The 25,163-nt window shown below is 45.7% G+C and overlaps 1 protein-coding gene across 1 annotated transcript in view; it reads right to left on the reverse strand.

Annotated features, from left to right (window-relative positions):
• Window positions 1-297: 297 nt before the first annotated feature.
• The window catches only part of Arhgef33 (Rho guanine nucleotide exchange factor 33), an 88,728-nt gene continuing 63,862 nt past the window's right edge, over window positions 298-25,163 (reverse strand). Inside the window, exons 11-19 of the mRNA XM_036171133.1 lie at window positions 21,724-21,856; window positions 19,353-19,436; window positions 18,055-18,138; window positions 15,859-16,007; window positions 14,864-15,028; window positions 12,703-13,549; window positions 7,096-7,235; window positions 2,049-2,123; window positions 298-922 (exon numbers count right to left, since the gene is read on the reverse strand). Of these exons, the coding sequence (XP_036027026.1) occupies window positions 2,072-2,123; window positions 7,096-7,235; window positions 12,703-13,549; window positions 14,864-15,028; window positions 15,859-16,007; window positions 18,055-18,138; window positions 19,353-19,436; window positions 21,724-21,856 (1,654 nt within the window). The 3' untranslated portion in view covers window positions 298-922; window positions 2,049-2,071. The remainder of the gene's footprint in view (window positions 923-2,048; window positions 2,124-7,095; window positions 7,236-12,702; window positions 13,550-14,863; window positions 15,029-15,858; window positions 16,008-18,054; window positions 18,139-19,352; window positions 19,437-21,723; window positions 21,857-25,163) is intronic.

A 25,163-nucleotide genomic window follows, 5' to 3' on the forward strand; every position in this document is an offset into this window, starting at 1 on the left:
GATTTAGTTTCGTATGTAAATATTTATATTAGTTTTCCTTGGGGATTTATACATTGATGTATATATATATACATATATATATATTCCTGCAGAGATATAGACAAGCTTTCCCCTCCTCTTACCACTTGTCAATACAACTGTAAGTGTGTTTACACAGCTGTTCCTTGGTCAAGGTCATTTGCAAGAGCAAGTCGGTTTCTGAAGAAATCTTGTTTGGTGGGTGAAGGATCCATTGAGGGGTTCTCATTACTTTTTTCCCTGTATTCTGATCCACTGGACCTAAAATCTCAGCACACAGATAAAGTACAGGTTGATTTGGTTTTAATTGTTTTCAAATATTTTATCTATCCAAATTGTTTTGCATTTGTCAAACAGTTGCCCTGCTAGATCTGGAATCATTTTTACTCCCCTGAATTTCAAAACTGAAGATCTGTGTATCTCAAATTTGCAGGGAGCGTACAGAACCTCTCTCTAATGCTTCCTGAGGACAATCGTGACAACTGTGTATGTCAGTGTAAGTCACCGTGTGAAAGCATTGTAACAGGAATAAAGGCTCAAAAATAGCTATCTTTGACTCAAGCCAACCACCACTCCGCCGCAGATTACCAAGGCCCTGAAATAAAAATGGTTATCACGGGCCCTTGCTTCATCTAGGCATGACATTACAAACTCTTGCTTGTGCTTGTTTTCATTTTTAAAGGAAGATTTATTGAAACCAACCACACATATTGCTACATTCGGTAGAACGCAGAAATCAGTACAGTTATCTCAAGCACCACACAGGAACCCACAACTAGTCAGTAGTCAACTCAGTCCATTTGAGCCCCCAGTCGAGGGTGCGTTCTTCCTTTCTCTTGGTTAAACCAGTTGGGCAATCCATTCCAGCTCTGTACCTTCTCCAGTCTGTTCATGTCAGAAGTCCCTAGAGGGAGGAGTCTTTCTAGAAATAACCTCTCAAACAGCTAGCCTGGGGCCCTCTCACTTTTTAACCTCCAGCTAGAATGGGTAAAACTAGCCCACTAACCAAGACCCAGTGTCAGAAGTCCTGGTTTGGGATGTCTGAAAGAGACGCTCCAGAGCTCCTGTTCAAGTGAACCATGTCTCCATCCACTGCACCAGACACGCTCTCCCTGAACACATAAGCAGGGTAACTAGCCTTCCAGCTCTTCCACTGCCATGGTTTGAGTCTTTGTTTGTTTGGGAGGTTTTTGTTGGTTATTTTTGGGGAAGGTTGCTTTACTTTGTTCTGTTTTGGTGGTACTGGGGATTGGCCCCAGCACCCTTCACACACAAGGCAAGTGCTCTATTGCTATATATCTATCCCCAGCTCGAGTCCTTGCTACTAATAATTAATTACTCTTACTAATTATGAATCTATATCTATTGAGCTTACTGGGAAGAACTCAAACATCCTTTTCTAGTATAAATAAAAACAGTGGACCTACAGAAAGACTAAAGATGTCTGGGAAGCTGATGAATGGACTAGATGGTTTTACTTCTCAATTGGGTATCGGAAAGGAAGCCACAGCTGCCCGGCATGCTTTTACTTGATTAGAAAGAAGTGCTTTCCCACTGTACCCCAGTAAATGGAGGAGAATTACTCTCTCTCAGCTCCAGTACATCTGGATACTTGTGAGATAAGAAGAAGGTATCTGGGTAGGGTGAACTTCTCTTTTCAAGGACCAGCCTCAACTTCCTGGAAACAGACTCACATTCTCCCTAAAACTCCAGGCTTGCTTTCAGCTCTCGGAACTCCTGCTTCCCTCCAGCTCAGGTCACCCCTGTCAGCACAGTTGTGCCCCAGACGTTAGGAAGATGCACCTCGGCTGGGCTCCTCACTCTCTCCCTGTCTTCCGGCAGCTGGACACCTAGCAGCCCTTGCGTTTTAGGGACAGGCAGCAGGAGTTAACTGCACCAGTGTCTTCTTGGTTGTTCTCCCCACTAACCTACTGTGAGGCTTCACCTCACAGCTTCCCTCTTACCTACACCTCATCTCTCCAAACCCAACACGTCACACTTGGAGGTTCCCACATGCAACTGGAGTTTACCTGGAAATGGGAAAGCTTTGATGTCACCACCAGCCCCAAGGACCACAGAAATCTTCACCAGTTGCGTTCCCATTTCTGAAACAAATGCCAAAATCGCCCTGTCTAGTTTCCACAAACTCAGCTCAGATGGTTTTTCTTTTTTAACTGCTCTTCTTACAAACTGTACCTCCTCTTTGTTTCCAGTACAAAAGTCTGTGTTTCTGAATATTCCCTACTAAGGAGCTAGTGGCTAACTTACTAATCATTTTTCAAAACTCCAGAATTCTACTGCAGCAAAGCTCATTTTCACTTTTTTCAAGACAATCTGAGCTGACTCTATAATGCTCAACATTCTATAGGTATACCTGGACTATTCCAAGGGTGTCGGGGTAAGTAACTAGGGGGAAAACCTGCAGAATCTAGGAGGAGATAGTGTGTTTTCTTTTCATTCCCTTTCTTTGTAAAACACAGAAATGGCTTTTGAACACCCTACACCATCTGCAGGGCGTATCTGCGCAGATACTAGAGGGGTAGTCAAGAACCCATAGTGAAGAGTACAGTAGCTGTCAATGTATCGTGACACACAGTCATCCAATCATTTCACAGAACTTCCTGTTAACCATCCTTCAAGTGATAGAGAAAAAGAAAAACCCAAGGTGGGTAGGTCAGTAAGTACAGCTTAGCTACAGATCAACCTGAAAAACATCAACCTGGAGATGAGGAAGGGAGGTAAAAATCCAGTGCCACAGACATCTCTGACATAAAAGAGCTGGTTCTCTGATGTGAAAGACTATCCTCCTCGAAAGTGTTAGGGCATTCACATGAAGAGGTCGGAGGAGGTGGAGGAGCACCGGTTTTGTTAGCCAAACCAGCCAACCATGGCATTCACAGGGTGGAGAATGAGCACTCGAATTATATGCTATCTACTATAACTTGTAGCTAAGCTGCCCTTACTTTGAACTACAAGCTCCAAACGGGTAGGAGCTATTTCTGATACGCGCGCGCGTGTGTGTGTGTGCGCGTGCGTGCGTGCGTGCGTGCGTGCGTGTGTGTGTGTGTGTGTGTGTGCTGGGAACAACCAAATACACTGAAGACACTTAAAAATAACTGATTTCAGATGACCTGCTGGGAAGCATTCCCAACCAGAGTTAGGTAACCTAAATTACTTATCCTTTCAAGCATCCCCTCTTGAATTCGCAAATCACATAGGAAATTCAATGAGACAGGCTGGAACTGCCAAGTGGGTAAGAGGGGGGCTGGGGCTGGGGGTGGGTTTTAAAGAGAAAATGGGTATAAAATGATCAACTGATTCTTAGAGTCCTGCCGTCTGTTATATGGACTGTTCCGCAAAGGAAGCATAAGCACAAACTGTTGAGAAGTCCCCAAGCAAAGAGGACTCCCTGACATTCAAATCTAGGGCCCTGCAGAAGGGTTCCTGACCATGTGGTGAGGAAAACAGATTTGGATGCAATTGGTGGAGGGAGGGCTAGGATGGCTGGGATAGAGAGAATCATCTAAATTAGGAAGTAGAGAACGGGTGACGTGAGATGATGTAGTCTTTATCTTCTCCTACCCACCGAACTGATGATGAAGGATGGAAGCACTGTCTACAGGCCTTGCCCTTACACTGTCTTACATGCTCTCTTCCCGACGGCTACACGCCGGCCAAGAACACTCACTTGCCCAAGTGTAAGAGTTGTACACAGACATGAAAAGCATTGGCCTCCGTTCTAACAACAGTCTGGGCTTGAGTCTGACAGTGTCCATGTGTATTCTAGAGGGGACAGTTCCCTTCCATCCTAGTCAAACATTGGCCTTTCATAGCAGATCTCTTCCCCAGCTGCTGAGAATCCCATTTAAAATGTGCAGTCATTTAACATGCTCAGATTTGGACTAGCAGACCTCATTCTGACCAATTCTATACAGCTTTCAGGGATCTGTGACCTGCTATCTACCCAGGGCAAATGTGCCTGAGAGGGAGACAATAAAAGGGTTACCCTTTTCCTCAAATATCGTGGGCACTTTGTCAGAATTTTTTTTTTTATGATGTCAACTTGACTCTGCCTTTGGAATCCTTCGGCCCTCCCAGCCTCAGAGGGAAGAGAACCCTTTCTCAGGTTTTCTGTTGCATCTGGCTCCATGCCTAGCTTCATCCCGAAGCAGCATTCTGGGTGTGTGGGGCCACCAGCCAAACAAGCCCCTATGGAACAAAAAGTGTGTCAGTGTAGACGGGACTGAACCTCCAGAGGGCTACAGGGGAGGAAGGCAGTAAGGCCTGGACAGAGCGCAGCTGGCTTTCCTGGGCCTGCCATCTGGACCTGGGCGGCCAGGCTCTGGAGTGTCCAGTACCCAGGTTTAGTTACTTAAGGTCACTGGGCTTGCTGCTAGCTGACTTCCTGACACACATAAATGGCTGACTTTTTTTCTACCCGAGCCTCATCTTTCACAATAATCTAGGTTTAAGTCTTTAATGATCTCCATATAGATTTTTCTAGAAGAGATAGTTCATCTTTCATCCTACACATTCCTGAGTTCAGAGTGCAAGTTCCTATGCAGTGGCTGGGACCACGTCACTCACGGTCCTCTACGCATGCCTGGAATTACACACAGATACAAGAATGGTGTGTTTACATTTGAGTTAAAGGCACAGGCCCTTCCGTGCTACCCTCAGGCCTCCCTGCCCTTTCTCTCTGTAATACCGAACAGGGGTGAGGTCCTTAACAGACTCTCCGCGGTCTTTAGATGGGAAACCCAGAAGAAGCTAGTTAAGTTGCTTCTTTAACCCTTGCCAAGACTCTGAAGAGCTCCCTACACAGAGCCGTAGTGGGAACTGCCTGCCTGGTGTTGACTGTCCTAGACCAGACCTTCTAAGCCAGGAAAGCCTGCCAGAGGAAGAATCATCTAAATGGCTCCACCTTCACCTCCACTCAGGTAACACTTGACATTTTAAATAGAGAGGACAGGGCCATTATTGTTGATAGTACCATGACAGATGCAGACTACTCTATGAGAATCCACTGACCTGTTCCCTAAGAAAAATGCCCCAAGGTGCAGGATGACTGAAGGCAGTTAGCCAGTGTGAGTCTGGAGAGCCCACAGTTTAAGTTGTCTGCAAGGTCTGTGAGGGCAGGGAGCTCCAGCAAGATTGTATAGCCTTCTCTTTGGGGCACCTTTAAAACTACAGGCCCAACACCACACTCATCTAGTTTGGGGAGACTCTTCAGACTGAGCTACAATAAAGCCAGAGTACAGATAAAGCAAATATACATACTAGAAAGGACTGATGATTTCTCCAGCAATCCCCCAGCCAGCATAGGAAGACTTTGCAGAGAACCCAGACAGAGTCATCTAGCTCCTATTTCAGAGAACTCACTCTCTCATGAGTCTGTCAGGTCCAGACAGGTGCATTTCTACAGTGCTCCTCCTCCTCCTCCTCCTCCTCCTCCTCCTCCTCCTCCTCCTCCTCCTCCTCACTTCTGCTAGTTCTGTCCTCTCAATACAAAGGGGCAGATCTGTCCCCTATGCATCATGTAACTAATAGGCCATTTTGTTGTATCTCTTTGATAAACAGGAACTTGTAAAGGAACCAATGGTGGATCTATTGCTCATTGTTTTCCAACAAATACGGCTCAGTCATTATAAATGGTAGTGAGGAACAAACAGTTATTCCTTTGGGGGAATCTTATGACTTTAAAAAATATCCAACAGACTCAAGCAACGTGCATCCTTAGGAGTTTGGAGTTCTTCCGAAGATCTAGAACCTAAATCCCCAGTTTAGATTGGGAAACTGTCTACTTCTTCCAACTCATGTCATTAGCAGCTATATAGACCAAGAAAAACCTAAATCCACAATCCAGGAGAGGAATAAAGAGTTTTCAAGCCCCAGTCCCTACGTAAAGTGACTTGAGGGTCCGGCAACAGTCATGCATGCACTGGATTGCCTAGCAAAACTGGAAGGAGACTGGAGGACTGTGGTTAACTGCAGGGAAGAAGACAGACTGTAGGGCTGTGGTTAACTGTAGAACCGCTGTTCTTCTTTCCTCTTCCTCCTCCTTCTAGTAACAACAGGCAAGGACCAACAATCAGATACCCACTAATCTCAGCATCACCCTCCCATTGGAGGATTAGATAAATCATTTCAAAAAAAAAAAAAGAAAGAAAGAAAGAAAGCCAACTGCAGGCTCTCCCCACTTCCTCTATCGTCAAGACCAGTAACTACCTTCCAGGAGAAAGAGGTTTCCCAGTAAGTCTCCAAAGGCAAGACTAACACCTTCATTTAATTTTTCTAGTAATTAAAATATAGACTTGAGATTGAAAATGACTTACAATGGTCTCTAAAAAGAGGAAGTATATAACGAGGAAGAGCTGTCCCTAAGGGAGAGGAAGGAGGGCCTGAGGACCTGTGGAGGTAGAAACAGCAGCCAGGCAGGCAGGCAAGGGCTAGACTGCAGAATCATGTGCTGCTCAAAGGTTAAGGGTCATCTCTCTCTTCCTTACATTTATGCTGGAGCCTGGCCCTACCTCCCAAACTGCAACCCAGCACTGGCCAAAAATGTCTGGGAGGTATTGTTTCATGCAATCATAAGACTTAGGAAGACCAAGGGAGGAAACATCTTTTGTTTCCCATCTAATATAGACACTCTGTAAGTTTTCACTAGGACCTGAGGCAAATTCATTCATTCAGGGAAAACCCTTATAAGTCCCGATACAAATGTCTTAGAGCTGGGATGCTGAGGCCCATGAGGGCAGAAATGCCTTTGTCACTCTCCACATGTGGAAGGTCTAACTGAACATCCAGCTCCCATAGAGGATCCCTCTGTGTCAACCCATTTGCCAGGGGGCACCCTCTGCTCGCTCCTCTCAAGACACAACTCTGGGAATGAGCAGGCAGGATTTTAACAAGTGGCTGGGGGAAGCTGAGTTTGCTTCTGTTCAGAAATTGGGTACAAACACTGAACTTGAAACAGTTGTGTGAGACCGGGCTACTTAGTAATTAATACTGTAAAAACCTCTGCCTTCTGCCAAAGGGCAGTGAGTTACAACACTGTTTTATCTAAGGGCTACTCACTTCTTTTTAAAGAGCTTGCGGAAGGAGCTGCGGAAGCCCCCTTTCTGGTCTTGCCTGGGGTTTTGATCGCTGAAAGAAGTCTGCTCACTCTCTCTTTCTTCCTTTGGACAGAATCGGGTGGCATCCTCTAAGTGCATCTCCTGAAAACACAAAAGAGGCATGTTTTGTTTTTACTCTTTTCCAAAAAGTAGCTACCCTGGCTGTGGGACAGCTCTGCCGCCTGCCTCTCCTACCCCCATGACTACCTGTGGGCTTCCAGTCCCAGCAAAAGCACACCTAGGGTGACGGAGGGAGCAGGTGGGAAGAGGAACACTGTCTGAGTGTAATTCTCTCTACACACCAAGGCAAACCGTCCACAGCAGAATACACCAATGAAGATAAGTAAATAAAGGAAGCTGGCTAACAACAAAAGGTACAGACTGTATGGCTGATGGGATAGCTCAGCATGCAGAAGCACTTGCTACACAAGCCTGAGGACCAGAGTTCAATCCCCGGAACCTGCCTAAAGGTGGAAGGAGAAAGTGGACCCCTCAAATGCCCTCTGTCCTCCTCTGCCTTCTATTGCTGGGATAAATAAAGCCATGATCCAAAAGCAACTGCCGAAAGAAAGGGTTTATTTCATCTCTCACTTCCAGATAACAGTCCAGCACTGAGGGAAGCCAGGGCAGCAACCCAAAGAGGGTAGTGGCCTAGAGACAAGAACCAGGGCAGCATAAACCATGGACAGACCTTACGTACTAGCTTACTCTCCATGGTTGGCTCAGGCTGATTCAGAACACCTGCCTGGGTGCAGCACCCCTACTGCCCCCTACCGCCTCCCCTACCACTCCCCACCCCCCCACCCCCGCCTCAGAGGGCTGGGACCTCCTCTTCCACTATTACAAGAAAATGCCCCTACGGACCTGGCTCCAGCCAGCTGATAAAGGCATTTCCCAGCTGACATTTCTCTTCCTAGATGACTCCTGTTTCTGTCAAGCTGACAAAAAAACCTAATCAGGACATTTCTGACCTTGATATACTTGCCATGGCACACACAATAATAATGAATATATTTTTCTTTTATGCGTACAGGTGTTTTCCCTGTTTGTATGTCTGTGTACCATGTGGCCTGGTACCTAGGGAGGCCAGAAGAAGGCACTGGAACTTCCAGAACTGGAGTCACAAACAGTTGTGAGCTGCCATGTGGGTGCTGGGAATTTAACCTGGGTCCTCTGGAAGTGCAGCCAGTGCTCTTAACCACTGAGCCATCTCTATAGCCACCATAAATAAAGGAAATAAACTCTGCACTGGCATCAGTTGTGTCTTGCTGAATAAGCCAATACTCGACCCCTGGTATCTCTGGGTATGTTTCTCCTTCTACAAAATAAGAAAACTTAATATTAAGGGGGTTTTGTTACTGTTGTTGTTTGCTTTATTTTTGAGGGACACAGAGATCAATAGGATGCTATCAACAGTAACCATAAATTTAAAGTCCTGTTCCTAATTCTGTATTTTAGTGGAGAGCAGTTTTTAAGAGGTCAGACCTGTTGAGAAATGCCTAACTGGTGTGTTTAAACTTTGCTTGCATCCTACTTAGGTAACTCAGTGCATATTTAGAGTACAATTAAAAATAAAGATACTTCTTGTATGCACTTATTTTTAAATGTGAGATGTGTTACCATGTGCACACATACTTTTTTTTTTTTTAACTGTGTACTTGGTGTTTGACCTGTGTTACGTCTGCGTGAGGGAGTTGGATCAACTGGAACCTGAGTTACAGGCAATTGTGAGCTGCCATGTGGGTGCTGGGGATTGAACCCAGGTCCTCTGGAAGAGCAGCCAGTGCTCTTTACTGCTGAGCCATCTCTCCAGGCCATGTGCGCGCACATGCATGCTTAAGTGCATGCATACGTATGTGTTGGGTATGCACACAAACTTACAGCCTCCATGAACAGAGTATTTCCCTTGGGGTGACGTGATCTCACAGCAATCTAGAAGCAGATGTTGAACTTGAGTGACTCTCAGAAGTCAAAGCAGAACACACCAACAGCGCCCTGCACATCCAGCTGCGGACAGCTAGCCACCTGCTCACAGAGGAGCAGAGCACGGGCAGGTGGTTTGCCTAGGGAACATCTAGATCTGACTTCAAGACCGCTACTTGAGGCTGTAGCAGCCGACCTGGAAAGTCTGAGATGCTGCTAAGATTTGTAGCTTTTCATAACTAAACCATGGAGACGAGCATCCTGGTGGCTCAGTGCCATGTTTCTCCAAGCATGCTCCTGGCACCCTAGGACCGTCTCTCTACACTTGCTTTCCCCTTAAAAACACAGATTCTTAAGCCTGGAGTCTCTGAGTCAGAATCTCTATCGTATACATAGTTCCTGTGCATACTAAGATATGAAAACCAGTTTCAGGCAGGCTTCTTCTGCCCAATGCACTTACTGTTTACGGCAAACACCTAACTCTGAGTCCTAAATAGTAGTTTCTGACTCAGTAGGTCTGGCTCCAATTTCTGGATTGATAAATATAAAAGTAGGCCGGGTGGTGGTGGTGCACGCCTTTAATCCCAGCAGTTGGGAGGCAGAGGCAGGCATCCTGCATTCACTCCTACCGGAGGGACTTATGCAAGGCTATACTGCTGGCCAAAACACCTGCTCAATGATAGAACACCCAGACTTAGAATTTAGGAGACCATAGAGGGAAGGGGCTTGGTTTGTGGACCTCCATTAAAGTAGTCTTTCACTGGGATCCACACCAAATTCTCCGTTCAGGGAAACCATAAACTGTTTAAGGAAAATCTGTCTGTGGAACCATGGTCTTTAGTTGGTACAGTATTTCATACTTTACAAAGCATACTCCCAAACTACCTTGTTTGGTCTGATCTTTATGACGCTGTGAGGCAACCTGCTTCTTAGAAATTAGGATCACATTTATTATTTGGGATGAGGGATGGGTTCACATGCCAGAGCACCTGCGGAGGTCAGAGAACGATGCGGGAATTCAGTTGGCCTCCCACCATGTAGGTTCTAGGGGTGGAGTGTAAGTCATCAGGCATGGGACAAGTGCCTCTGCCTACTGAGCAACCTCACTAGCCAAAATTTCAGTGGCTTTTGTTTGCCTGTGGGTGAGTTCAGGCACACAGGTGCCAGGGAGCCTTTGTGGAAGTCAGAGGCAACTCCTGAGGTTGGTTCTCCCCTGTCATCTTGTAGGATCCTGGCCAAAAAGCCAAGCCTTCGGGTTAGTAGCTCTACCTGCTGAGCCATCTTGCTGTCTACTCAATGTCTTTTTTTTTTTTTTTTTTTTTTTTTCCCCTAGAGTTTTTTTGCCACTGAGCTAAATCCCCAACCCCTCAATGTCTTATTTTTATATAAACTTATTGTTATATATATTGGTGTTCTGATGCCCGAGGAGACAAGAAGTAGGTATCAGATCCCATGGAACTGAAGTTCAGATGGCTGTGAGATATCATGTGGTTGCTGGGAATTGAACTCAGAACCTCTAGAAGAGCAGCCAGTGCTCTTAACTGTTGAACCATTTCTTCAGCTCCCTAAATAGCTCATTTTCATAGATAAGAAAACTGGAGACACAGGGGAGCCATGTGAATTGTCCAAAGCAGGCAACTACTTGGTAGCAGAGCCTGGGTTAGAACCTAGAGCTCCTACTACCCAGTCAGGTGCGTTTCGCACACTTTCTTCCTGACTCTCAATGAAGACACTAAAACTGGCTTTAGGTCTTCTGGTCACAGGTAGGGTAAAGTAGACTGAAGCCAAATGGTTTTGCTCACCCCAGCAGCTGAATACTGGCCCCTTTAAGGATACAGTTTCACGGGGTTATCTTGTGCAGCTGATAAGTCCTATCCCTACCTTAAATTCAGATACACATACATAAACACATGTACACAAGCATGCATGTATTACACACACATGCACAAGCATGTATATTTATACACAGCCCCTTCTTGCCTAAACTCTACATGATTCTTCCTTGGTGTCTCTTGACCTGATTTGGGTCTTCACGTGTTAGGGAATGCTGGCATACTGTTCTTGCTATGTGTTCACACATGAATTAGGAAACAAAACTCACATTTTTGTGAACATGTAAAATAAAAGCACTTTTTTTTTTTTTTTTGGTTGTTCGAGACAGAGATAGGGTTTCTCTGTGTAGCTTTGGTGCCTGTCCTGGATCCCATTCTGTAGACCGGGCTGGCCTCAACCTCACAGAGATCCGCCTGGTCCTTCCAAGCGCTGGGACTAAAGGCATATGCCACTACCACAAGGCATAAAAGCATCCTTAAAGCATGGACTACAGGTCTTCTAAGCTTGATGTAAGCTTCTGCCTACATCCCTATTTATTCTGGTACTATTAATTCCCTTCTACTTCCCCTTCTAATGAACTCTCCAGATTACCCAGGATTGATTTGTCTCAGAAATTTTACCCAAGAAAAAATTTTTAAGGTTTGGAGTCAAGAAACCAGAAACAGAAGAAAAATCTCAGACTCCTGAAGATTGTGAGCAGTTTTGCTAGACTACAGTATTGGGTGTCCTTCTCCTCTGAGGACTTGATTCCTGGAACCCAGGTGGGCAGCAAACTCCAGGGCTTGCCATGATCCATTCCCCTCCTGTTTGGGGGGGCCTTCTTTCCACCTTTCCCAGCATGCCAAAGGAAATGCATACCCAGTTGTTCTATGCCCAACATAGCTTCTCAGCTTCACTACATGGCTCTTCCCCCATAGCTTCTAAGCAGCTTTTAAAATTAATTCAGATATTCAGATATATACCTAGAATGCATCACCTAATATGATCACCCCAAGAGGATTTAGATATCCCTCCTATAAGCCCCCAGTTTATCGTAATTCCAGGTGCTAAGCCTGTGGGACATTCTGGACTGCTTGTTTCTGAAGCTTCAGTAATTAGCACACTGAGCTGGTACACAGCAGGCACCGTGTTGGCTGGGAAATTAAATGAGTCTGCAACCATCAACTTGACCCACTCTCTTGATGAGGAGTGGAAAGGTGGCCACACCGGTGAGTGCTATCATGTTAATGAGCTTAATGGTTTCTGTCACAATGAAAATCTGTATGTCTGCCCAGGAACTGCCTGCCTCTCCGTGGTTGTGGGTTGGAACACACTTTTACAAACTCCAAGGCTTGGGAGACACCAAGGACAGCCATCAACACGCCTCAACATTCATCGAAGCTAAAAGGTGCATTGGAGTCAATACAACCTTTGCAAAGAAAGCAAGCGAAAAAACGAATTCTCTCTGCAACAAACGTCGAAGCCGACTGACTGGGACGGAGGCAACTTGCATCCTCCCTAGATACGAAGACAGACAGGTGGAAGCGGCCAGCACACGACGCTCGGGAGTTTGCACACTTGGACCCCGGAGGTGCACGGAGCAGGCCGTGCAAACTAAAGAAGACATTAGTTCACTCTTTTTTTTTTTTTCCTTTGTCCATTGTCTGGGTGTGCGTCTCTCCCTTCCTCTTGGGCTCCGCCTCCGCCCGCCCTCCCTCCCTCCCTCCCTCCGTCCCCGCCCAGGGAACTGGGGGGGGGTGGGTGGGCTGGCCCTGAGATTCTAGGCGCCCCCGGGGGAGGCGCCGAGGCGGGCTTCGGCTCGGTTTTACTTTACCCTCCTTACTTCCAAATAGGTCTGTTTTTCGCTTTGGGACCTCTGTTGGGGGAAGAAGGTCCGCGGCGCCCCGCGGGAGGCGGCGGCGGCGGCGGCGGCGGAGGCGGTGGGGCCGTGGGGGGCGGCGGCGGCGGCGGCGCGCTCGACCTTGAGCGGCGCGCGGCCGCCGCTGCTGCTGCGCGTGCTGTAGAGGCGCGGGGCCACGCCCTCGGCGGGCGGCGTGCGCGGGAACTCCTTGAGCGAGCGGCTCAGCGGCTTGGCCTTGCCGTGCGCCTGCGCCTGCGCCTGCGCCTGCGCCGCCGCCTCCAGCTTGTAGGCGCTGCTGCTGCTGGCCGGCGACGTGGCGCTCTTGGGCAGCGGCTGCAGCGCGTGCTCGGGCCGCTCGGCCTCCATGGCGAAGCTGACGGGCCTCAGGAAGCAGATGTCCAGGCTGGACTCGGAGGAGGCGGGCGAGCAGTTGTCGAAGAGCGCCGGCGCCTGGAAGGGCTCCTCGTCGTAGGGCGCGGGCAGCGCGAAGATCTCGCCCCCGTACTCGAACTCCTCGTAGCCGGCGGGGACGAAGCCGCGCGCGTCCGGCAGGAGCTCGGGCGGCCCGCGCAGCGAGCGCTCCACGTTGCCCAGCGGCTCGGCCGGGGACGGCTCGAAGTCCATCTCCGGGATGGCCTGCAACGGCCCGGCGAGCGCCTTCACGTCCTGCTCGGCCGCGCAGAACTGCGCCGGGGCCAGCAGGCTCTCGGGCCGCTCGTGCTTTCTGCCCTCCATCTCCCAGTCCCCCGGCTTCCCGGGCTGCATGCTCTCCATGAGGCTCTGCTGCTGTTGGCCTTTCTTCGCCGTGGGCATCAGATGTCTTTAAAGGGGAAAACAACACAAGACAGCCGATCAAACAGTGCTGAGCTCTCTCCAGGCCAGCAGCCCGAGGCCGGCTCCTCTCCTCCCCTCCCAAGTGCTGTCGCCGTGGGTGACCTTTCAAGCTCCGCTAACTAACTAGGGAGATCTCTCAGGAACTCCCAGATCCGCGTGGAAGAGTGGGAACAGCGGCCAGCAAAGTCATCTGTCTCGACCTCCAAGCTAAGTCACTAAGGCATCACATGGTCGACAAAGGCTGACGTTATCACTGGCCGGCTGGAAGCTCTGAGCCTCCCTGCCACCAGGCAGCTCCCGAGACATCCCTTTTCAATTTCTCTCCCTCTGCCGTGGCAGCAGCACATACAGAATACTGGAAAATGAACTTGATACAGCCTCTAGAGCTTCCCACATGAACAATTGTGTTCCGAAATAAAATTCACATTTCTACAATAAACTTTTTAAAAGTTTCGTGGCTGTAAAGCATCTTGATTGTCATCTCAAACGAACACCCACAAAACATTAATACAATGTAAAAGCTGTCTGAATTTACCCAGGGTCTCTAGAGTTTTGTTGTCTGGGAGCACACAGCAATGTTGACAGTTTAACAAGTATAGTATACCCATCAAATAGGATTTTTGTTGTTTTGCTTATTTACCAGACAGATATAAATTAACTACTGTACACTGGCCAAAATTTTTATTCTATTTATGTGTATTTTAATCCTTCGCCAGAAATGTATATGGACACATATGTGATACTGAGTATCTTTTTTAAAAGATTTTATTACTTATTATGTGTTCAGTGTTCTGCCTGCATATATGCCTGCATGCCAGAAGAGGGCGCCAGATCTCATTACAGATGGTTGTGAGCCACCATGTGGTTGCTGGGAATTGAACTCAGGACCTCTGGAAGAGCAGTCGGTGCTCTTAACCTCTGGAGCCATCTCTCCAGCCTCTAACACTGAGTATCTTAAGGGATTGCAAGACATCAATCTTACAATGAAACTTAGGACTCACATTTACAGATCTGAAAAAAAGTGAAAAGAACTGCCTTACACCAATACTCTTATTTGGGAATGTTGATGCTTTTCTTTCCCTACACAGAGTGTAATAACAGCCATAGTCCGGCCTGGGTGTAGTGCAGACCTTTCCCCCTCTGTTTACTGTACACTGCTTCAAGAGTTGAACTCACAAAGTGAATTTCTACTTTCCACCTCTCAGCACTTTCTAACTCTGCCTCTTAGTGTCCTTCTCTGGGATCCAAGCATCGGATCAGCTGATTGGCTGTTAATCAGAGCAACGGATGGGATGCTCACGTGACAGCAGGGGCAGAACTGGGAGCAGGAGAGTAGGGTTGGAGCATTTCTTCTGAGTGGATCCCACTGTCACGGACAGCCTCCGGGCCCGCGGTGGGGGAAGCATCTTGGCCAGCATTGGCACACTGGGAAGCCAGCCCTTTGTACAGCTTTGCCATAGACGACCTAAGAGAACGGAAATAATAAGTCTCAGGTTGCACATTCTAGGAGACTGGCTCTCTGAACACAGAGATTATGCTAAGAAAAATAGATCTGCCTCTCAGATGAAGCTTTCTGTGATGGGTTCTCTATCCCCGGAGCCCTCTATAAGACAGGTTGCTTACGTAACAGCTTGGCTAAAAAGAGCTTGGGGATACAGGATGGTACTAAGACACCCCTGTCAGGAGGACACTGGGTTAGGAGATACTGGCTTTCTAGCTGGAAACCCCTAGAGAAATGATAATGTTCTCCAGATGGATGGGGTGTTTAAGGAAATCTAGAAGCTCTGCTCTGGGTTGCTTCTATCCCCTGAGGCCCAGATGATGCCTACTCAAACTGTGACATCTATTCAGACACATACACCCCAACACTTTTATCCCCACCGCACATTAACACCTAACTTATTCTTCCTTGTCAGGCTCTAAGACTAAGCCCCACGTGACAGGTTTACGGCTGACATGTTCACTGCGTATATTCGCTGGGCACAACAGTACCAAACACACAACAGGTGTTTGATGAACGTTTATTACATTCACGAAGGCAACTCTATTCAGACCTTAAAACTGCAATTTTGAACCTGGAAAGTTAAGGGGGGCAACATACGAGGGAACAAGAGAGCCAAGTTACTCTTGTAGTTACTTCGACCAGGCCATAGGTGTCTCCCTCCTGTGGCCAGCCTAACCTCCTCCCCACCCCCTTCCTTCTACCTCACTTCATCCCATTCCAGCCACTCAAGTGACTGGTCTGTCCCCTCTTCTCAGAAACCTTTGTCAGGCGCTGCACCGTCACAACCTTACTTTTTGAGCTTTTTCCGTTTCTGAATAAGCAATTCTTCATTGCACTGAAACAGCAGGGTATAATGAGAGATAAACACACGGAGGCGCTGAACACACACGAGCAGTAGATAATAGTCGGGGTGTTCCTGCTCTGTGAACTTCAGAACATTCTGGATGAAAGGGAAAAGGAATCAGGGTGCACAGTTAGGCTGAGAAAGTTGCTTCATCTCTTCCGCACCTCACTTTGAGCTACTGTGAGTTCAAACCAAATCAATAGAAACAACTCAGACACATGGTCCATCTATCCAATCGGCTGCAAGCTCAAACTTACTGCTCTGTCCATCACATCAAAAGAATATAAGGCGGGTTGGGGATTTAGCTCAGTGGTACAGCATTTGCCAAGCAAGTCTGACACCGAGCTTTAAAAAAAAAAAAAAAAAAAGAAAAGAAAATAAGGCATTCTGTTCTGTGAAAAGTTGGCAAGACCCAATTATTAGATCTATGAAGTAATAAAGATATTCTAACAACTATTCTCTATAAGCAATACTTAAAGGAGTCAGACCAAAGCTGAGAATGATAGGCATTGGGTGAGCTTATGGGATGGGTAAGGGTAGATGGTGGCCCTTGTTTTACATTGCCTGATGTTATGGTTTGGCTATGGTTTATTTCCCAAAGGTTCAAGTGCTGGAAGCTTAATCTACAGTGTAATGATTTTTTTCTAAAGGTGGTGGGACCTTTAAGAGGTGGGACCTAGTGAAATGTGATTGGGTGCTGACCATGCTCATGAAGGAATTAATGCTGGTTTTAAAGAGTGGGTTCTTAGGGGGGGGGGACAGTTACAGGAAAGTCAGCCTGGGCACCACCCCCTTATTTCACACTGTGTGACCTGTCATTGTTACCTATGCTACCACTGTGTTTACCATGTGTTACCAGACACCAATGCCAGCACCGTGCTTTTGTGTCTCCAAAACTGTGAGCCAAATTAAACCTCTTCCTTTTAAAAAAAATCTCAGCCTCAAGTGTTTTGTTACAGTAGCACAACCTGGGACAAAAGCCGGTCTGTGCTACTGTATTGAGAAAGCTAACATTCAATGATATATTATTTATTTGTTGAATACTTCCTATTGCCAGGAATTAAGCAATTTTATATTCATTATCTTCTTTAGTGTTTATCACAACCCAGTTAGATAGGAACAATAATTCCCTTTATATAGTAAGTAAGGAAACTGAGTTACTGAATTTGGTGATCTTCTTTAGGTCACACATCTAATAAATGGTACAAGAAGGATTTCAATGCAAACTAGAGAGTAGCCCCCAGGCCTCTTTACCTAGTGTTTGCAAGACCTGAGCTTCAGTCTGAGGTTTTGGCCTACTAGGTGTGTTATTGTGCACACAGTACTGGGACTTCTTTGGTCCTCCGTGTCCTTATGAAAAATAGCAATAATGCCTGTTTGGTGAAAACTGTTGAGAGGATCCATAAGACAATTACCGTGAGAAACTGTTTTGAGGACATAAAGCCATATCCGGGTGAAAAGCTCAATACTGGTTCTCCACTGCTTCTAGCTGAGGTTAATTACAAGCATTTCTAAGATGTTTTCACTGAACTATTTAAGATCAGTCAACCCTTAAACCAGAGCAGATGGGTATCAGGAGGAAGAGGTGTTACTAGTAAAAGGTTGTTAAACTCAACTCTACATCCTCTATAGGGCTGCAGGCTCCATAGGAAAATTATATTAAGAATTTGTTCATCGGCTCCTCATGGCTCTTTGGTGATATAAAGCATGGACAAAGTATGCTAGAACCGTGACCCAAGTCAAGTAGAAGCCATCAAGATAGTAGTTTAGTGGGTATGTCAAGCAGAAATTAAGAAGCCAGGGGTGACATTTAGATGGTTGTGGAGCCGAAGAGGAGGGGACTGAATAAGGTACTTAGGTGTTCTGAAGAGTGTTTATAAAATATCCTGCACCCCTAGAAGTGAAGATTGCTGGTACGTAAAGATAGAACTTCAAAGACAGGTATTATAAATAAAAATTTCAAGAATAGATTTTAGCTCATTCCACAGTATGGTGTGGTGTGCTGTAACCATAGCAACCTAAGCCATGTGACGACTTCTTAGAAATACTAATGAGTCTGTAAGCCTTTACAGTATTGCTAATTTGGAAGCCAAAAACAATAGCTCAGTGTGAAAGTCTGTTGGCTTGTTCCAGCCAGGCTCACCTGGAGATGTATCAGATATTCCGGGATGCGCTGCACTATGTGAAAGAACAGGGTGTAGATGTCGGATTTAATCTCCTCATCACCCTGAATGAATAAAAAGGTTGGAGTTACTCTTCAGCACTGCAAATACAACACCAGAGATCCTCCCACCAGACAGGAAATGCTTATTTTCAAAGCATTTTCTTTCCAGATTGTCATGAAGCATTGCTCTCCCCCGGAGAGGCCACATGTTCAGGGTCATGCCCAAAGAGACAACTCTTCTCCCACAGGGAACATAACATATACTTCTTTTAAATCAATCCAAGTTTCCAAACTGCCCCTCCCAACCCTTCTAAGGTCAGTGCTAGGTAGAAATAGGTGCTCAGTAAGCTGTACTTGAATTAATGAATGCATGAAGGTTTTCCAGCAAGTCACCAGAGCCTCTCAAAAGTGGAGACAGGAAAGTAATCAGATATTGGTCAGTAAGCCTACAAGCAGAAAATACAATGGACTCCCCATCTGTAACTTCCTTTCTCTTCCTTTTTCCAGACATTCGCTGAATGTAAGCATGCCTTGGTTGGGAGGTAAAGCAGAAAGTAAGACATGGATTCTCATCTCATGTGAGATGCAATCACTCTCAGCTTTAGGGCTCTGATATATTATTTTCTTGTTGACTTAAAACACACACACACACACACACACACACACACACACACACACACACACACACACACACAATGGGGGCTAGAGAGATGGCTCAGAGGTTAAGGACACTAGCTGTTCTTCCAGAGGTCCTGAGTTCAATTCCCAGCAACCACATGGTGGCTCACAACCATCTATAATGAGATATGCTGCCCTCTTCTGGCCTGAAGGGACATATGCAGGCAGAATACTGTATATAAAATAAATAAATAAATAAATCTTTTTTAAAAAAACCACAATGTACATATCATCAAAGTGGCCATGCTTAAAGGAACGTGATGGAGCCATGTGACAAAGGATGGTTGGAATCCAGTACTGAGACTCATACATTCTAAGCCTGAAAACAGCACATAAGCTGCATGCTGAAGAACCCTGGACTACCTATTTGCTTTGTCTGTCATTCACTGGGTCATTAAAGCATGGCACAGGGCAGAGCAATGGCTCTGATCCTTGATCAGACTCCTTTAACCCAGAAGAGGGGCACCTGTCACATGTTCAAGGCACTCCTCAGCCTGGAAAACAAGCTCGCAGGGCACACGCTGTACTGTGGAGTGGATCGGCAATGTGATAGAGATGATGTGTAAACAAAGGACAACATGAGCCTAGAGTCAGCTTACCTCCTTCAGAACCACAACATGAACCAATGAGATGCATTCGGGTAGATCCCTCAGGTAGGCAACATAATAATCCAAGAAATTATTCTTTAAGACAAACACAAAAATGCATGGTAAGATCCCAAAAACATGAATGACAACATTTTCATAGCAGCACGAACATAAAAAGGGAGTAGAATTCAGAGAATATTTTTATTTGTTTATTTATTGGTTTTTCGAGACAGGGTTTCTCTGTGTTGTCTTGGTACCTGTCCTGGATCTCGCTCTGTAGACCAGGCTGGCCTCGAACTCACAGAGATCCGCCTGGCTCTGCCTCCTGAGTGCTGGGATTGAAGGCGTGCGCCGCCGCCACCCAGCTCAGAGAATATTTTAATAATTTATCAACTATGTTCTTTATTTGCTCTTGGAGGTTTTCTACATCTTCTTTATACAGATTATTTTATGTGTGTTGAGTGTTTGTCTGCATGTGTATATGTACCCCATGTAAGTGTCTGGTGCCCTCAGAGGCCAAAAGGTATCAAATAGCCTGGAATTGGGGTTACAGATGGTTGTGAGTGACCGTGTGGATTATTATAACCAACCCCAATCCTCAGCAAGAGTAGCCAGCCAGTGCTCTTAACCTCTGAGCCATTTCTCCAGCCCCTTGTTAATCTGTTGAAAGAGTTTTTTGTTTCCTTGATGTTTAGATGTGTGTGATGGAACGTATACATATATAATCTTAGCACTTGAGAAGAAGAGGAAAGAGAACCAGGAGTTCAAGGTCATCCTCAACTTCATAGCAAGTTCATGGACAGCCAGTGATTCAGGAAACTATGTCTATAAAAAATAGTTTTGGTTTTAAGATAAACATTACTATAATGTGGGAGCTGAAATTCAACAGTTCTACCTTCATAAAAAGAGAAGTCAGTAGTGAAGTCCGGGCGGTGGTGGCACACACCTTTAATCCCAGCACTCGGGAGACAGAGGTAGAAGGATCTCTGTGAGTTCGAGGCCAGCCTGGGCTACAGAGCGAGTTCCAGAACAGGCACCAAAACTACACACAGAAGCCCTGCCTTGAAAAACTAAAAAAAAGAGAGGGAGAGAGCGAGAGCGAGAGCGAGAGAGAGAGAGAGAGAGAGAGAGAAGTGAAGTACTTAGGGTTGTGTAGGTTAAAGTGCTCTTAAATTGTTAAATGAGAAAAATACATATTTTGTATGTATAATTGCTTTTCACAGTATTCATCTATAATCCATATGAGAAGCTTCACCCAACCCACTTCTTACTTTCTGGGCCAGCAGTTCTCAAGGTTCTCAGCTAGTTGCCCTAGTTGCCTATTTTAACTAATGCATATTCACCAATGAGTTTCCCCTCAAGAAAACAGTTCATAGCTTCCAAAGTTATTTCCCCATATTATAACTCCTAGCTCCAAAACGCATGCTGAATGCAAGCAAAGGTGATATTAGAGGCGTGGCATTACACCTACTGTCTTCTACGTAAGTAAATAAGGTGCAAATTTGTATTGTTTTCTGCTACCAAGAAATATTGATAAAGATGCAGGCAAACACTGATTCATGGGCTAACTTTAATTGCCTCATACACTATTTAAAAATAAGAACATTTTACATAAAATTCTTGATCTCATTTCTTTTAAAACAACAATCTAATAACTCTAGTCTTTCCTAAATAATAATTGGACAGATCTGAGTAGCTCTTCTTTGTATCAAAACAATTGCTGTCTACTCCATCAAATTCCCATCAATCCACATTGTTTTAACTCAATTCATTGTATTATATACACCATTGTCTGGTCCTAGGGACATTTGGGTTTTCAACTTCTGGTCTGAATATGTTCTTGGTATAACATTAAAGAGAGTTCAAAATTCAGCACTTTTTTAAGGGATTGAAACAAGCAACATTTAAGACAAACAGCCACCTATCATATTTAAAAATCTATAAAGAATGAAAATATATATACTCTACCTCATATTTACTTTATATGATATATACAAGTATATATGATATATTATCAAGCATGTATATACTTATATATGATATATATGTGCACATGTATATAACAATCACATGTATAAATTCATATACACATACATATGCATAGTCAATAGAGGCCACAAGAATATACCACAAAGTCATGAATCAGAAGGTAGGAGACATAACAGGATTCCAGTCATAGATAACCAACTACCTTGCATAAGCCAACTACCTCAGCAAAGCCTTTGAATCTCCAGGAACCTACCCCATTACCTGTAGCATGGACAAGTTAGACTTGGTATCAGGGCTTCTAACTCTGAAATGTGCTAATTCTTGGTTTTCCATTAGGAGAAGCAGATGTGTGAGACACAAATCCATTCAAAGTACAGAGTGGGAGACACCTTACCTCATCATTTGTCAACTTCAGGAATAAATCTCCAAGGACTCCTTGGCGTGGCCATTTCAGGACCCTCTCCTGCAGGGCATGAAGCAAATCCAAGTGCTGCTGGACAAGGTAGCGCAAGGAGCCAGGGAAGAGGCTTGAGAAGAACAAAGGAAGAATTACAGAGAGGACCCCATAAGAATAAATACAGCAGGCTGGAGAGATGGCTCAGAGGTTAAGAGCACTGACTGCTCTTCCAGAGGACCTGAGTTCAATTCCCAGCAACCATGTGGTGGCTCACAGCCATCTGTAATGAGATCTGGTGCCCTCTTCTGGCCTGCAGTCACACATGCTGAATACATAATAAATAAAAAAATCTTAAAAAAAAAAAAAAAAAAAAAGAATAAACACAGCAGGCGCCATTTTCAATACCCAAAACACCCTCACAGATCTGTATTTAGATTTTACATTTCTTTTCAGCAAAGCAGCTATCCTCAGACAATAGATAAGGCCCCTTATGCCAACATGAATTAACCAGACAATAAAGACTCCATCACAAGAATGACCTGCTAAAAACTACCCTGGGACAGTTTCATGTATGCTGTACTCTATAGAAGTCCTAAAGGAATCCTTTCAGTGTCTTTTATTTCAAAACATTGATACCCAAACAATCTATGCTTAGCTACTGGCTAGGAGAATGCCACTTGGGTCATATTTGGTTAACATCGGCAGCTAGAAGTTCAGGCATAAGGGAGCTGAGGCATAAGGGAGCTTGCATTTATTTTTCTTTCAGATTCAAAGAGGCACACTGGGCAAGGATGCTCTATTGTCTGTATTCTGCCAACTATAGGCTAGTCAGCCACTTCCTCATGTTTTATAGAGTCTCTTTTCTACTTCAAATCTCTTTCCTCTACCAGCTTGTGCACCTGATTGATTGGTTGGTTGACTAATTGATGATTGATTGATTTTGATTTTTTTTTTTCCAGACAGGGTTTCTCCGGGTAATAGCCTGGCTGTCTTGAACCTCTCTTTGTAGACAAGACTGGCCTCAAACTCTCAGATATCTGCCTGTCTCTGCCTCTCAAGTGCTGGGATCAAAGGCATGCACCACCACGCCTGGCTGTGTGTCTCATTTTTAACCCCAGAGGAAATGAAGAAGTGAGAAGTCAAAGGCTGGGGTGGAGAAAAGAGAGACAGAGAATCATCTAAGCCTTAGATTCTAAGGGGAAGGGGAGCCGGGACTAGAGAAGGATAATAAGGAACAAGTCAAGAAGAAGCAGAAGACTGTGGAATTAGCTGCACGACAGCACAGATCTGAGCTCTGCTCAGGGAAATTCCCAGGAGATTTCCTTATGCTTCCAACACAATACATTAACAAAGATATGATGGCCTACTTGTCTCTGAGAGCTGAACTTATTTAAACACTTCCCAAGGGAATGACGGATGCACATGTGTGGCCCATCGAGGTGGTTTGGCCTCAAGCAGACCTCTGTCATTAGATAGAATGTGGGATTCCGAGGAGGGGTCCCCCCCCCCCCACCCCATTTCTAAGCAAAGCAAAGACTTCCACGGAGCTGTGGCTCAGAGAAGAGACAAACACCAGAATAGGGTTCTGAGTTCTCCTCTGAGAAATATGGAGAAATCTGCCACTGCCGAGATCCACTCCAGTCTCCTGGTCCAAGAGTGCTGGCAGACACAAAGCCAGCTGGCCCTGAGACAAGTGGAGAGGCCTCCTGATCTGTGCTCTCGCTCACAGCAAAGTGCTCTTGGAAGGTCTAAATAACCAGTTCAGACCAGAGAGGGATTCTGAGCAGAGGCTGGGGAGCAGGCAGGCTGGGGGAAGACCTGAGCCTGGCTGAATCCCAAGTGATTCCACAGAGCAAAGCTGCATCCGCAGAAGCTCCAGATGCAAAAGACTTCTCCCCCACTTTTCCAGGCCTGACTCCCAGATGCAATATTCCAGGGTTCTAACTTTTTTTTTTATTATGTTTTATTATGCAATGTGAATAGTTTCTGTAGCCTTCGAAGTTCTCTGTCCCTTCCCCAATATAGTAATTAATCAGCGACGAAAACAAAATCGAAGGCATCAAGGAAAATCCAGTTATGGTTTCGAATTAGTTAAGTTGTCCTTGCCAATTCAGCATTGGGCCAAAATAACGCCTGGCTTTAAGAACAGCGAATGGGTTTCGATAATTAAACATTTGCAGTCTGCAGCACAGAGCTCATCACCTCCTGGGAGATGCGGCTCTGAGTTCAGCTCATTGGAGGAAACAGCAATCCTTCCCACAGGTGTCCTCAGGACTGCTCCATCCTAAAATGAAGCACGCCGGAATAAGCCCAGAACCCTAAGTTCTGTAACGTTCTCACACATGACCCCCAGGTTCCTCTAGGCTTCTTCAGGCAGCAGGTGCCCTACAGCTCCAGCGTTCAGAATACACAGGGCTGGCTTGAAACGACTGAGGACTCTCTTGAGCAATTCGCTTTGTTTTCTAGGGAACTCCTAGGGGTGTGTTTTATAGGTCTGAGAAGATGTGGCAATGTCAGGTTTGAGTGTCCAGTTCTCACCACTATCTTCATCCCGGGTTGTTTCCAGTGGGGTAGCAAGCGCTGACGCCTTGTGGTTTGCAATGAGGGAAGTCAGCAAATAAATTCTCGGGGGAAAATTGCCAATAGATCTATTTAAAGTGCATCGGGGTCTCAGAGCGCTTACAACTATAGCGAGAGAAAGAGGATGATGAAACCCTGGGCGTAGGATAGAAAGCCAACACTGCCAGAGCCAGGGCAAGACACTGCACTCTGAGCGGCAACACTCCGACATGAAGCTTTGTCCAGGAACAGCAAAAAGCAGGTTACCTTGACAACCAATACGAACAGCAATGTCACGGATGCGGTGGAATAAGGATTACCTTGCCTGCATTGGAGATTATATAATTGCCTTTTATTTTAATCTCATAAGATTAGAGATCCACTCAGTCCTCAGTGATAGGTCGTGAGAGAACACCAGAAAGGCAGGAAGTGACTAGACTATGTAAAAAAAAAAAGACTTGACTGTTTAGGGAGATAGGAACATACTTAGCATCCTGCTTTGACATGTCAACTGAGACCTGAAGTAAGACTTGCTGGACTCTTCCAGAGAACAGCCTGAGCTCGGAAACAGGAAGTGATACATTCATGCATCCGGTTCTTCAAAAACCCTCACACGTGGCTGTTGGTAAGGATGGTGTCCTAGAGGCCATGAGACCCTTAGAAAAAACTGATGGGCCTGGAAAGAGCTCAAGGGACGGGTTAAGTGGGCCTGCGTTTAACTTCTGGCACTAACAGGCTATGTGGCTGTGAGCATCTCCAGACCTTAGAGTCTTTCTCTACAATGTGAAAATCACAGGGTTCTGGCCATTCTTTTTCCAGTGTGGAGATTGCACCCAGGGCCTCCTGGATGGTAAGTGTTCTGCCCCAGGGCTATGTGC

The sequence above is a fragment of the Onychomys torridus genome, chromosome 21 (genome assembly GCF_903995425.1).
Source record: "Onychomys torridus chromosome 21, mOncTor1.1, whole genome shotgun sequence".
NCBI lineage: Eukaryota > Metazoa > Chordata > Mammalia > Rodentia > Cricetidae > Onychomys > Onychomys torridus.